Source organism: Xyrauchen texanus, chromosome 23 (genome assembly GCF_025860055.1).
Source record: "Xyrauchen texanus isolate HMW12.3.18 chromosome 23, RBS_HiC_50CHRs, whole genome shotgun sequence".
Taxonomy (NCBI): Eukaryota; Metazoa; Chordata; class Actinopteri; order Cypriniformes; family Catostomidae; genus Xyrauchen; species Xyrauchen texanus.
Window position 1 is genome coordinate 9469479 of NC_068298.1, and position 15428 is coordinate 9484906.

The following is a 15428-nucleotide window of genomic DNA, read 5'->3' on the forward strand; positions in this document are numbered from 1 at the left end:
ATTTATGATCTTGGTCAACACTATTGAAAAGCTTATATATAGCCTATAATCTATGCAATTAGCTTTAGCAAGACAAAGGAGTTAAAAATGTAATTTGCATCATCGTCATTTCCACCATGGGATTCTATTACGTAAACACAATATCAGAATTGGAAATGACACTGTGGTGGAATTCAAAGAAAAATAACAAAATAAATTAAATAAATCTCCTGTGATGCATGTACATACACTTTTGGACATTATTAGTTGACAAATTATGAAAAATATGAGTGTGAAAATATTTTATATAGATGTTAGATAGATGGATGGATGGATGGAGAGAGAGAGAGAGATGATAGATAGATAGATAGATAGATAGATAGATAGATAGATAGATAGATAGATAGATAGATAGATAGATAGATAGATAGAAAGAAAGAAAGAAAGAAAGAAAGAAAGAAAGAAAGAAAGAAAGAAAGATACAGTTTCAATGTTTTTCACATCTTTATGTAACCATTGCAATGGCTCGTTTTTTCCTCCCAGTCTCTTTCTCTGCTCTCAGAGACAGATGCGGTTACCAGGCAACCGCTCCTGTAGCTGTATCAGTATGAGGCTGGAGTGGGGGATTGATGCTCAGCATCACTGAGCGATGCTGCACTCCTCTCTCATTGGCCAAAATTCCCTGACCAGTCAAACGATTGGATGATTTTGTGTCGCTCAAGATCTTTGTGTCTCCCTCTATGTGAGATGCTTTGGGGGAGGAGTCTATGCAGCAGATCAGATAGATTTTTACCCCTCCCTCGTTTTCTTGCACAAACATCAGTATGCCTATGCTCAAGTCCAGCTGTCATGTTTTTACGTCTGATTTCAGGAAAACACAACTGGAATGAATTGAACCGAAGACTCCTGGTTGTAGATGCCCACTGAACCAAACAATCCTTTTTGTGAGTTTTCTGCAGTGCCAGTTTATTTTGTGTAGTTTATGTCTGAGTGGCATCAGCCTCTTAGCGTGGAGTTTCTTATGACGCTTTGCAATAGATGTGCTGATGTGTGAAAAATGGATGGTGTGCTGCTCATTCATCAAACACAAGCATTTACCCACAGAGATCTTTTATACACTCAAATTCAGCAATGGAACTGATTAAGTATTTCAACATCTGACTTTTGCATCTGAAATTACACAGCAATGTGACAGAAGGTAAGAGATTTATACTGCATGTGTCTTGAATGTTCTCCTCAAATAATTCCCATTCATTCTTTAGCATCTTCGTGAGTGTTTACAAGCATCCATGAGCAGTGTAATCCTCTTTCAACACTCAAAACAACATGTCAGATGCCATTTAAAACATTTGGTCCAGATGGAGATGTTTATGTATATGTATGTCAGATCTAATATTTTGTTCCACCCTAGATAATCTGTTGTTTATATTGATGTGGAAAATTATTAGATTAGCTCATCTCAGGCCCATTTCCACTGATCAAAGCCATTCTATGGATCACATTGGTTTGCAATTGATCCAAACTGATGCTCCAGACACCTGCATGTTTGAATAACTGCATCTGGAATCATTCCAAGAGAGAAGCATGTGTTCAAAACACCGGTAGCATGCTCAAACTCTTTCAGTCCAATTTTTATGTTCATCACGACACTACACCTCTTTTCAGGATTGGTAGAGTTGCAGCCCCGCCCTTGGTTCTGTCCCAGAATGCTGAGCCCGGTTCTCTGTTCGGATCTCGCAGCCTTAGATCCAGAGTACACAGAGGGTAACATTCAGGGGCATATCAGTCATTTTAAAAGTGTGTGTGTGTGTGTGTGGGGGGGGAGTACAGCTGTCAGTAGTATTTATATATTACAGTATATATTAATATATAAGTATGATATAAGTATGATATTCATTTACTGTATACGTATTATTTAAATTTAATATTTGTAGTATTTCAAAGATTAAAGTATTGCAAAATAATTGCAAAATTTAGCAATATTTGCTGAAAAAATTAAGGACATCTTGTGGAGCACTTGCTTCTGTTTCACACGTGACAATAAAAGACTGAGCACAAGCTGGTCTTGAGTAAATTATATAATCAGTTACAATAATGACAATTAAATTAAATGTTTTTACTCTGTGCTTGTGCAATGTGGGATTTAAATGTATCCACTTGGTTCAAGTGTTTTGACTACGTTCACCAAAATACATTCAGATACATTAAATGATTCATTGACCATTTATGGTGATGCTAGTAGGTGGTGACAAATGTGTGTCTTGTGTGAAATGAGTTAGTCACTGAATCAGTGATTAAAAGAACATTTTAATCCTTTAAAATGTTTATGTCTACAGACTTAATAAAAGAGAATTAGTAAAGGTTTTATGACAATGACTTTTAACAAAAGACAACAATAGTAGTCTTATAATAATTATGATGAGTTTCAATAATGTCTGTATGTTTTCATGAATAAAAAAAACATGTCTACATATCTATTGACTTCAGTAAAATGCCTAAGTGTTGTAAAAACACTCCATTTACAATGTGTGCTTAAAATAATAAATGTCCTTTTCTTTTTCTGCAGTGCATTTCACGTAATGCTGCCAATCAAGAATGATATGCTGACAAATAACTCTAATTTGTGTGTTCCTCATCTGTAAATTATTAATTTAGATCAACATCAATGCATCAAGTTTGGACACTTTCATGAAAGTATACATTTGAAATAATAATAAAGGCATAAAACTATGAACAAATCAAAACTATTTTTATATTTTAGCTTCTTTAAAGTAGTGTAGATTACAGTTTGGTGGCAGGGGCGTGGTCGAGTGTTTGTCCTGAGAGAGAGAAAGCATTAAGGGTGCACACACCTGAGCGTTATAATGTCTAACACCTGTTTCAGATTGCAGTAAGCACTGGGGAGAGTGATAAAAATGGACCACGCCACAGACAAGGGAGAGAGAGCTACCCGTCTGAAAGAGACTGTGTGTGTTTAGCTAAAGAGTGTTATGCTGAAAAGTCCCTTTGAGTTTGTTTATTAAAAGTTATTCCTTTGAGTTGAAGCCCAAGCTTCCTGTGTCCTCCTTCCCTCCCTTCCTTGAACATTTACACTTGTGCCAAAACCCGGGAGTATTGGAGGAAATACGCCGGCATGGAGTCCTCGCAGTTGGCGGAAGTCATCAAGTTCCTCGCCAGTATGCACCACGTGCAACATCAGGCCCTGCTTGAGCACCGCCAGGACCAGGATCGGTGATTTGAGGAGGTGCTCCAAGCTCAAGCAGAGGATCGGCACACGATCCGGAGCCTACTACACCAAGAGAAAGTCTCGGCCATGACCCCGACAGCAGCAGTCCCCATGCTCCCATGCCTCCGGTTGCCCTCATGAAGATGGAGGCAGAAGATGATCTGCCTTCCTGGATCTGTTCGAGAGGACGGCCAAGATCTGGGGCTGGCCATGTGTTCAGTGGGCGGTCAGACTCATTCCATTGTTGATCAGGGAAGAACAACTCGCAAAAACTACCGGCAGCAAGTCTCCTGGTGTATGATTATCTGAGGAAGACCATCCTGCAGTGGGTCGGTCGCAGCCCGGAGCAATACCGACATCTCTTCCGGTGGATGAAGATGGATGGGCTCAGCCGCCCGTTTGCCTTCACTCAACAGCTCAGTGGCAGCTGGCTGATGACCATGACACCGAGGGAGTCATCGATCTCATGGTGCTGGAGCAGCTTATCCATCATCTACCGAAAGGAACGGCAGAGTGGGTCCAGTGCCACCGTCCAGCGTTACTGGCGGAGGACCATATGTCAGTGTATCAGAGGGCGGAGAGCCCTCTCACTCTCCCTTGTCTCTGGCGTGGTCCCTTTTTATCACTCTCCCAATGCTTACTGCAATCAAAAACAGTTGTTAGACATTATAGCGCTCAGGTGTGTGCACCCTTACAGCTTTCTATCTCCGGACGAATGCTCAACCACGTCCCCACTGTCACATACAGATCTGCACAATCTGTGGATTCTCTCAACCACTTTCATGAGGTGCCACCTGGGACGCCTTTTAAATAGTATTAAAGGAGTTCCCATGTATGCTAACCATTTGTTTTCTCACTATCCTGGTGATTCTCATGAAACCTGTCAAGAAAATGTTTAAATCCAAAAAAGCAAATAAGAAATAATATTTAGCGTGTATAAAATTAAACTTATTTTTAGCGCCATTATGATTTTTTTTACATCAATTGTGACATTTGTTTTTATGACAGTTAAGCACAATTTACCCCCCGCCCCCCCAATTCTCATTAAAAGAGATGATTTTTCTAATATTTCTAATTCTAATATTGGCATTACCGCAACGATAAAGTACAAAGTGCATCATAATAGTACTCCCTTGGTACTGCCTTCAACTTTCTCTGATATTAATTTAAAAAACTGTGTACAAAAGCTTTTATTTTTTATTTAATGCTCTAAAATAATGAAAGTAATGAGAATCATCATCAAAAACAATGGGGAAAGCAAAAAGTCCAAACTTGTTACGGTAATGTGATTTGGGAATTATAATATCAATCAATTTATAGTAATAATTGTATATAAATGTATATATATATATATGTTTTTTTATTAAAAACTATTATACATTTATATCATATACCAGGACACTTTCTTGACCTATCCAGTCCAATTCAATTAAAATATTAAAATAATTAATAGAGTGGTGGTGGCGTGGTGGCTAAAGCACAGGGCTGTTAATCAGAAGGTCACAGGTTCTAACCCCACAGCCACCATCATTGTGTCCTTGAGCAAGGCACTTAACTCCAGGTTGCTCTAGGGGGATTGTCCCTGTAATAATTGCACTGTAAGTTGCTTTGGATAAAAGCGTCTGCCAAATGCATAAATGTAAATGTAATTCACCTTAGTGTAAGATGGTAATCAATGGGTTTTAAAGACCAGAAGAATAATACATTCAAACAAGTGTGTATAAGTCTTTGACTATTATTGTATTTAAGTAGACAAAAACACTCCAACATTTTGACCTGTGCACTGGCACTCACAAACAAAGTGAACGTGAAAACCATGGCATTAAAATGGTTTTATTCATTTATTTAACTGTATAAACATTGTCTTAGTTTACTTTGGAAAGGCAATGTTTGATGCTCAGGCTGATCTTTAACATTACTAATATTTGATCTTTTCAAACAAATCCACATGCTGACAGCGCATTATAATAAAATACATTCAGTTAGACAAGTGCAATAGACCAATGCAATTCTGTTCTTAAATCATAAATAACCTAAAAGAATTTTGATTTACATACAATCAAACTGATTTAAATCTGATTTCTGATTCAGCTGATGTCATCTCTACGGTGGAGTTCAACCAGACAGGAGAGTTCTTGGCCACGGGTGATAAGGGAGGGAGGGTTGTCATCTTCCAGAGAGAACCACAGGTGAGAGATGCCCTTTAAAGACCACATTTTCTATTGAAATAAGAAGTTCGATTTTTTTAAATACCCTCTAGTTTATCATTAGATGTCAAAATGTACTAAAGAATGGTTTTATGAATAATTTAGACAGAAATACATTCTGCATGTGTTTCATTAATGAAGCCAAATATTTGTTAATTTGTACATATGCTAAAAGTTTATTTTGGCAACTTATTGGAGCACAAGATTTTGAATTAGGTTTCTTGAGGCCTATATATTTTAACCTCTAATTACTCTAATATTTACTCAGCCAATCATAACACAGAAATTAAGCAGCAAAACGAGATTATACCAAGTAATTCATTCTGGTGTGAAAGATTTGTTCATTTATGCTAATATTTGATGTGCTTTTTGTACACTCTCAACTCTCTCTTACAGGGCGAATATAATGTTTATAGTACGTTTCAGAGTCACGAGCCTGAGTTTGATTACCTGAAAAGTTTGGAGATTGAGGAGAAAATAAATAAGATTCGCTGGCTGCCTCCACATAACCCCGCCCACTTCCTCCTCACCACCAATGGTAACAGCTGAAATGCTTGTTTGTTCTGATAGCATTAGAAATACAACTTTATTGAATCTTTGTTGAATCTTTAAGAATAATGTTCTTTTTATGATCAGATAAGACCATAAAGCTGTGGAAGGTGAGTGAGAGAGACAAGCGAGCAGAGGGCTATAATCTCAGAGATGAGGAGGGCAGACTAAAGGACCTTTCTACGATTACAACTCTACAGGTGTGTTAAAAGATCAATTTACCCAAAAACGGAAATTCTGTCATCATTTACTCACCTTAATGTTGTCCAAATGGACCATGGATTCCTAAGGGACACATAGAATGACAGCCACAGTCACCATTCACTTTCACTGTATGGAAAAAAAAATGCAATGAAAGTGAATGGTGACTGAGACTAATATGCTTTCTAACATCTCCTTTTGTGTTACACAGAGGAAAGAAGGTCATACAAGTGTGTATTGATGCTCCTTCAAGTTGAAGATGCTTCTTTTCTTGTATTATTTTATGATGTATTTTCATGCATGTTGTGTAGGTCCCTGTGCTCCGGCCGATGGATCTGTTGGTGGAGGCATCTCCCCGGCGTGTCTTTGCTAATGCACATGCATATCACATCAACTCCATCAGTGTCAACAGTGACTGTGAGACGTACCTGTCAGCTGATGACCTGAGAATTAACCTGTGGAATCTCAATATCACTGACCGAAGCTTCAGTATCCTTCTTCTGAGAGAGAGAGACAGCACTATAGAGAGATACAGGCCAAGGGAGACAAAATGACTGAGTAAAGGAGTGGCAGTAAATTGTTATGGTTCCTGAGAAGGCCAGCTTAGACCAGCATCATATTCCATGTTAAAGGTTTGAATATGTCGTTTTGGACTTACACTGATATCTATTGATGTAGATGCAGTATCATTCGAGTGCAATCGTTTTTAGTTACCGCTACCATCATAGAAATTCACTATTCACAATCAGCCTAATGAAAATATCCAGTAACAGGGTGGTTACTGAGATTAAGCGAGTTGTATTCGGCTGGTCACTTGATCCTAACATGGCAGCCCCCATGAGGGGACCCTCTCAATTTATAATAAAACAGCTTTTATAGGCTTTTGTTAGCCTACTGTTATGATTGGAGTCTTCATCTCATATGAGTGCTCATGATTTTGTACAGTACATATGTTTCAACATTACAATACATTTCTTTAGAAGTACTTTTTCAATAAGAAAAAACTACCGAGTGCACCTTTAATGCTGGTTAGTGCTGTTTTGGTACTAGCTGGGTTCTCACCCCTTTTGACCAATTCATTTACATGACTCTTCCATAACTTTTCCAGTTGTTTATGATTTTTTTTTTAAATTTTGATTCAGATTGACTCAAAATAGGGATAATAATATGTGGTATCAGTGTTGGTATATATCAGTACTATTAAGTATGGGGGTAAATTCTGTGTTAGACTGGTATGGATGATATGAAATCTCTAGTTTCTCAGTAAGTTGGTTTTCCTCAGTGAATTTCTTTCAGACATAGTAGATTTGAAGCCAGAGAACATGGAGGACCTCACAGAAGTGATCACAGTGGCAGAGTGTCACCCTCACCACTGCCACCTGCTGGCCTTCAGCAGCAGTACAGGAACCACACGCCTCTGTGACATGAGAGCCCGCGCACTCTGCGACCAACATGTCAAATGTAAGCCACATTTACGGCATATATTCAGGGGAGAAGCGATCATTATGCACTTAACTCATTATAAGCAACAAACCCCCACTTTCAGAAATGTCCACATTTGTCCCCTTACATGAAGGTTTCTTATGGAATGATTTTCCGGACATTATTCAAAAGGAATTGCAAATTGTATTTGCAATTGCGTTTTCAATTTGTGGACTCATAAAATGTGACATAATCCAAACGCAATTGCAAATCGCGCATTACCGTTTGCATTTTCGTTTAAGCGAACGCACAGTGACTGCCAGATTTCAAATGGAAAAGCAAAGTCCGTTTGCAACTGTGTTTCCCATATCTTAGGAGTTTTGGCCCTGTCATATTTAAATAGCAATTTCAATTACCACGTCTGCTTTTTCACTTTCTCAGCGTCGCGTATGTAGCCCTCCAAAACTCAAATGGAATACTAATTCCCTTAGTATTTCCATTGATGCCTTACGGAAACCTGTCAATCAGGGTCAAGGGTGGGATTATGCTATGGGGCGTGTTTGTCTTGGGAAGAGACGTCACTCACAGTTGACGGTCAAGATCAAATAAACCGGCGTCTGTTCAGGGCATCACCTCTTTATTTATTTTGTATTTATTTTAATGTTTATTTGACAGGGACAAATGCATAGAACATTGCTTTATAAAGAATAGGCCTACAAAGTAGATGCCACGCATACATGTTTCTAGCCATGACTAATTTGCAACCCCTGTCCCTGGTTAGGCTTATAAATTTAAAACAAAAATTACAGAGTATTGAGTTTAAGATTTATAATTAATAAAATACATACAACAAATACATCCCATATATGAAATAAGATATGGGCTTAAGTAAATGTGGAAGTCACTATAAATCAAAGTCTAGACACATTTAACAATACAAGAACACAAAAGGGTGCATATGTCTGTGCGTGCTCACATATGCAACATTATGTTTGTATGCATTGTGTTATGTCCTGTACAGTCAGTGTTCACAAAGTTGTTTCAGTTTCAGCCATTGCTTTAAATGTGTATTAAAAACCTTGAAGTCTGTCAATGTTTTAATTTCAGATGCATTCCACAAATGTATGCCTCTTACTGAAAATGATGTCTGACCAAATGTTGTTCTACGTTTTCGGCTATAGTTTCCACTTATTGTGCCTCTAGTTCTTATTCCGCTCTTTTGTTTATGTACTAGTTGACAGAATATTTCTGGTGCAACGTTGTTCACACACTTAAAAATTAGTTTTAAAAAAGAAAAATTTACAAAACTGTCAAAACTAAAGATATTACGCTTCCTTAGAATGATGCAGTGATGCCATCTTACAGATTTCTGGTCCATTACTTTAATGCTTGTTTATATAATGTCTCTTGACCGTCGACTGTGAGTGACGTCACTTCCCAAGACAAACACGCCCCATAGCATAATCCCACCCTTGACCCTGATTGACAGGTTTCTGTAAGGCATCAATGGAAATACTAAGGGAATTAGTATTCCATTTGAGTTTTGGCTGGCTACATACGCGACGCTGAGAAAGTGAAAAAGTAGACGTGGTAATTGAAATTGCTATTTAAATATGTCAGGACCAAAACCATGTAAGATATGAGAAACACAGTTGCAAACGGACTTTGCTTTTCCATTTGAAATCTGGCAGTCACTGTGCGTTCGCTTAAACGAAAATGCAAACGGTAATGCGCGATTTGCAATTGCGTTTGGATTATGTCACATTTTATGCGTCCACAAATTGAAAACGCAATTGCAAATACAATTTGCAATTCCTTTTGAATAATGTCCGGAAAATCATTCCATAGTTTCTTGTAAATTAAATAATGTCAATTATTTAAACTAAATTATCAACTGCAGAATATCACAAATCTAATTAGCATTTTGTGGGAGGTGGGGCTTGTTCACATTGAACGGGTTCTAACAACACTGCCCTTCTTATGATTACTTATTATATATATTTATGCTCCATCAGTGTTTGAAGAAGAAGTGGATCCGGCCAATCGAACATTCTTCTCAGAGATTGTTTCCTCTGTGTCAGATGTGAAGTTCAGTCATAGCGGCCGCTACCTGCTCACTCGAGATTACCTCACCGCTAAAGTCTGGGACATCAACATGGAAAATAAACCAGTGGAAACATACCAGGTCTGTCACACACTCTCACTTACACACACTCTCACACTCACTTACACACACTCTCTCACACACACTCTCTCTCTCACACACACTCTCACACACACTCACACACACTCTCACACACACTCACACACTTTACATTTTCAGGACTCCCTGTGTATAGTGAGCAAATAGTCTCACTGATAAGTACCAAAAACATCATGGAAATGAAATCAAATTAAAATAAGTAAAATATTCATTTGAATGGACGCACAACCACACAAAATGTATGGGTTACTCTTCCCCTTCAGAATTTATTAGCCTGTTTTTAAATAGCTTATCCTACGTTTTAACATTTGCTTTGTTTCTCCCTACTGTTTTTGATCAGCATAGACCTGTGACATATTTTTGGTCAACCCACCAGTTGAGAACCAATGCCCTGGATTACCATGCAAATATTATGGCACATGAATTTTGTTATAATTCTGTACCATTGTATTTAGCAAAGTAGCATCTCGCCTACCTATGTTAAATATTTCAAATAAATTAAAAAATCAATAAAAAAAAAATGATTTTTTTTTTTTCTTCATCTTACAATTATGGTTGTCACCATCCATCGTAAATCAAAACAACATCAAACACAAAGGTAGCTGTCTACTTTACATCTTCAGGTCACTATAGTGTCCATAGAAACCCTAACTAAACCCTATTAATGCCAAATATTAAATAGCATTAAAAATATATATATTTTAAATATCTAGGGCATTTTGGTCACTTTCAGTGACATTTTTGTCCTTAGCCCTGGTTCATTTCTGACCTTAACCCTATTTCTCTGATGTCCTGTTTTGTATCAAAATGTGTTTTGTCTCTTTAGGTCCACGACTACTTGCGAACCAAACTGTGCGCTTTATATGAGAGCGATTGTATTTTTGACAAGTTTGAATGTGCCTGGAATGGAACAGACAGGTGAGCCATCACCCAAACAATTTCACATTTGACCTTTGAAATATAACTCGTGGGAATCCAGCTGCCCTGCATCTGTTCTCTCTGAATCCCTCTCTTCCTCTTCAGTGTCATAATGACAGGGGCGTACAACAACTACTTCCGAATGTTTGACCGGGCAAGCAGACGTGACGTGACTCTGGAGGCCAGTCGCGAGGTGTGTAAGCGCAGGGCTGTCCTGCAGCCGCGGCGTGTGTGTGTGGGGAAGAAGAGGAAAGAGACGGATGTTTGCGTCGACAGTCTGGACTTCCGGAAGAAAATCCTCCATACCGCCTGGCATCCCAAAGAAAACATCATTGCCATCGCAGCCAGCAACAATCTTTACATTTTTCAGGACAGAATGACACCCAACGTTCATCACAATGCACAAATACAAAGTGCGCCTCTAAAATGACAGACACACTCACCAATGGTTCCACATCCTTTTGAATGTGGTATTGCACTGTACATCAGGGTTACGCTCCGTTCAGAATTGAATTGAGAATGCCTTTAAAATTCAAATTCAGTTGAGTATCAAACAGAATTCAGAATTGTAATTTGACATTGGATTTAAGGAAAATTTAAATGGAATGAAATTTAAAAGAATTCACTTAAATGCTGTAGGTGTTGTTTTGAATAACACATTTCATTTTTAAGTATGAATTACATTAATAAATTACATACATAAACATGCTGTCATACAACATATGACGTAATCCCATATTATTATAAAAAGTTTTAAAATGTCACCTATGTCAACCTGCTGTTATATATACACAATATCTACACAGTACATAACATTTTTTAATTGAATATTTATATATATATATATATACACACATACATTCACTGATCAGCCACACCATTAAAACCACCTGACTGATATTGTGTTGGTCCCCCTCGTGCCACAAATACAGCACCAACCAGAGATGCTATTCTTCTCACCACAATTGTAAAGCGGTTATCTGAGTTACCGTAGACTTAGTAAGTTCGGACCAGTCTGGCCATTCTCTGTTGAACTCTCTCATCAGCAAGTCATTTCCATCTGCAGAACTGCCACTTTTTTTTTGGCAACATTCTGAGTAAATTCTAGAGACTGTTGTGTGTGCAAATCCCAGAAGATCAGCAGTTGCAGAAATACTCAAACCAGTCTGTCTGGCACAAACAATTATACATTTGATTATCTAATCAGCAGCAGTGCAGTGAATAAAATCAAGCAGGTGCAGTTCAGGAGCTTTAGTTAATGTTCACATCAACCATCAGAATGGGAAAAAAATTTGATCTCTGTGATTTCAAGCATGTCATGATTGTTGGTGCCAGAAGGCTGGTTTGAGTATCTCTTGGGATTTTCAAACAAAACATTCTTTAGAGTTTATTCAGAAAGGTGCCAAAATAAAAAAAAACATCCAGTGAGCGGCAGTTGTGTGGACGGGACTGCCTTGTAGATCAGAGAGTTCAACAGAGAATGACCAGACTGGTTCGAACTGATAAAGTCTACGGTAACTCAGATAACCGCTCTGTACAATTGTGGTAAGAAGAATAGCATCTCAGAACGCTATGCTGTGATGCAGGTTGGCACTGTTTGGTGGCATGAGGGGGACCTACACAATATTAGGCAGGTGGCTTTAATGTTATGGCTGATCAGTGTGTGTGTGTGTGTGTGTGTGTGTGTGTGTGTGTGTATGTATATATATATATATATATATATATAAACTTTATTTAATGGACCATGGTGGAACACATCATTTCAAAGAAAGCTCTATTTACCCCAAAATGAAGCTAAACACCATTAAGCAGGAATTTTCTTTGAATTGCAATCCAATAAATTCTTCTTCCTGTCATTCAATTTCAAAGTCCAATTCAACATCCAGTGTGTCCAATTGAATTCATATTCCAACTCATGAACTGGAAGGGAGCCAATTAAATTCTGAATTTTGCCCAACCCGTCTATATATGCTTCTTCAGCACAACACACATGCCAGGAGAATGGTGTTTCTCTATTCAATATATTTTTTTGCCCCTGAACATCATATTTCTCATCTGGATTCAGTGATGCCAGCCACAGAACAATTACAAAAAACTATGATAAACATATGTAACACAGTTAAATGATAACAACTATAATTGTTGTCCTGAATGAGAATGTACCACTATAGTGCTATAGCATGAAATGCAGTATGAACACTCTGACAAGATATGGTTCAGCTGCCCTAAAACATGCATGTTTACAAAGCTGTTTTCTCATAAACAGGGCTTATTTATAGGAATGTTCCAGGTTCAAAACAAGTCTGAGGCATGCTGTCAATTCCCACAGAAAGATAATTTCACCTTTATAATGCAAGTCTATGAAGCAAAGGAATCAGATCATATTAAGCGATAACATTAATTCTTCTGTACAAAAAAGCATTTTTGTTTTGCACTTATAGCAGTGGGACTACTGTTCTAGGTGGAAGGATGCCTGGTCATGTTACCGACATGATTCCTATGGGTGGAGTTTGCTCCATGTAAACAGTACTTTGCAAATAGTTACATCACATCTTGTCAATAACAATGACTTGACTCTCTGGTGTCCTTGTGCATGACATGCAAAAGTTACCAGATTTAGCAGCTTCACATGGGGTCCAAATTGAAATTATCTTCTGTTGTAATCGTCAACATGCATGCCACAAATGCTATTTTTAAAGCTTAACTTCCATTGAACCCTTCCTTTAAAGAGATACTTCACCCAAAAATGAACATTGTGCAATTTATCCAACCTGATGCTGTTCAAAACCAGTATCAAAACCTTGTTAGCCTTAGTCACCACTGACTTTCATTATATGAGGAAAAAAAGTGATTGAGGCTACCATTCTGCCTAACAAATTATTTTGTGTTAAACAGAAGAAAGTAAGCCTTTTTGATGTATTTTTTCAACAACGTTAGGGTGATGACAGAATTTTCATTTTTGGGTTAACTATCACTTTAAAAACAATTATAATGATTGTAAATGACTCAGAGCCTTTTGTTACTTTCTAATGCTCTACAGCGCTTGTATACAGTAGAATTAAGTGTCTGGAGTTTTCTTTAGTTTGACAGACTGCTCAGGGATACTCTTAAGGCCTCTTCCCATGTTCGATGTCAAAACTCACAAAAATGAAATCCAAAACAAGCACCGAACAGGATAAAGGAATTATGGAGGTCTGTTGAGAGACATTGCTGAAAGGAAAACAGCATGTGCAGGGATCAGATTCAATGCTGAGTAATCACCACCCCACCTCAAAAAACAGAATGAGCATTTCCCTTCAGTGCTTTTGTCTGTGTACTGATTGGGTGTATGTTAGCTAGTGCACTGATTTGACAATTTTTATCTAAAATATATACATTTTTAAATAGTTCACCCAAATGTCATTCCAAACCAAAATGACTTTTTCTGTGGAATATAAATACAGAAGCACACTGTTTGAGTGCTCTTCCATATAATGAAAAATATGGATTAGTGCTGCCAAGCTCCAAAAAAGGACGTATACATTATATGAAAGTAGTCAACATTACTTGTGTGCTATATGCCAAGTCTTCCGAAGACATACAGTAGCTTTCCATAAGGAACAGGCTTAAATTTAAGTCACTATTCTCTGTAAATCTTGCCTTTGTTATAGTTCACAAATCTATTTCACACTTCTACAAAACACAAGAACCTGCTGTGGTGCTTCAGTGTGGCATTTACACAGCAATTTTGATTGTGCATGTGCACAAATTAGATTTTAGAGCTAGAAGTTTTTTCACATAAAACAATCATATGGCTTCAGAAGACTTGGCATACAATAAACAAGTGTTGACTACATTTATAAAGTTTTTTTCCATAATGAAGAACACATTTTGTTTTTGGGTGAACTATTCCTTTAATACACATTCTCCAAAGCGAGCCAGGTCCCTGTATTAACTATTTTCAGCATGATGCCCTGTTTATGCGTGCATCATTTATAAATGACCACAAGATGCGTCCACAGTGATTGTGTGTATGTCTTGGAAATGGGTTCAAATGTAAAGGAAACTATAACTAACTTGTACTAAAGGCCAGGCACCAGTATTTTTGGTGACCTCATGCAAGCATGACATCATGGAAGTGCTATAAACCTTTCTCAACCTCACACAAGCATTGTTGTGTCATTTAACTTGGACTTTTATTTCATTTAAAATAATTCATACAAATGCATACGGTCACAAACATTTCTTTTTGAATTCTGTTTAACAAAAAATATTAATATCTCATAGTATATATAGTATGTATATTGCTAGCCTACCACTTTACCAGGAAGGAAACTATGTAGGCGATGGAGAGCTGAAACTATCCCGGCATCCTTGAAGGAAAAAAAAAACACGGTACGATCAAGTCACACACAAACAGGCAAGCATTACGCCAGCTTTGCACAAGACTTTTTTTTTTTTTTTACTTTTTGTCCAAAAACTGAACATTTTTCTTTTTTCGTTTGTAACCTTTATCACAGAAGGTAATACATGCTTCAAAAATAAAAACATACAGAGTGTAGTTGTTCAAAGTACTGTACTGAGTTGGATAAATGGGTAAAAACAGAAAAAGAAAAAGAAAAAAAGCACTATGTGGCTTATTTTAAAATGAAGGGTAGGGGAAAATAAATGTTCCTGAGAGGGTGTGCAAATCCCGCCTCTTTCGGTTTTTTAAAATCAAACAAGTGAAACTAATATACCCCCC

The 15428-nt window shown here is 37.6% G+C and overlaps 1 protein-coding gene across 1 annotated transcript; it reads left to right on the top strand.

The window, feature by feature from the left end:
• Positions 1 to 826: 826 nt before the first annotated feature.
• Positions 827 to 11573, top strand: LOC127663434 (serine/threonine-protein phosphatase 2A 55 kDa regulatory subunit B beta isoform-like). The gene is made up of 10 exons (XM_052155033.1): positions 827 to 1177; positions 1645 to 1743; positions 5297 to 5394; positions 5809 to 5950; positions 6049 to 6161; positions 6474 to 6651; positions 7459 to 7623; positions 9600 to 9769; positions 10614 to 10705; positions 10811 to 11573. The coding sequence occupies exons 2-10, from the start codon at positions 1686 to 1688 to the stop codon at positions 11133 to 11135; spliced, it is 1341 nt and encodes a 446-aa protein (XP_052010993.1). The 5' UTR covers positions 827 to 1177; positions 1645 to 1685; the 3' UTR covers positions 11136 to 11573.
• Positions 11574 to 15428: the final 3855 nt, after the last annotated feature.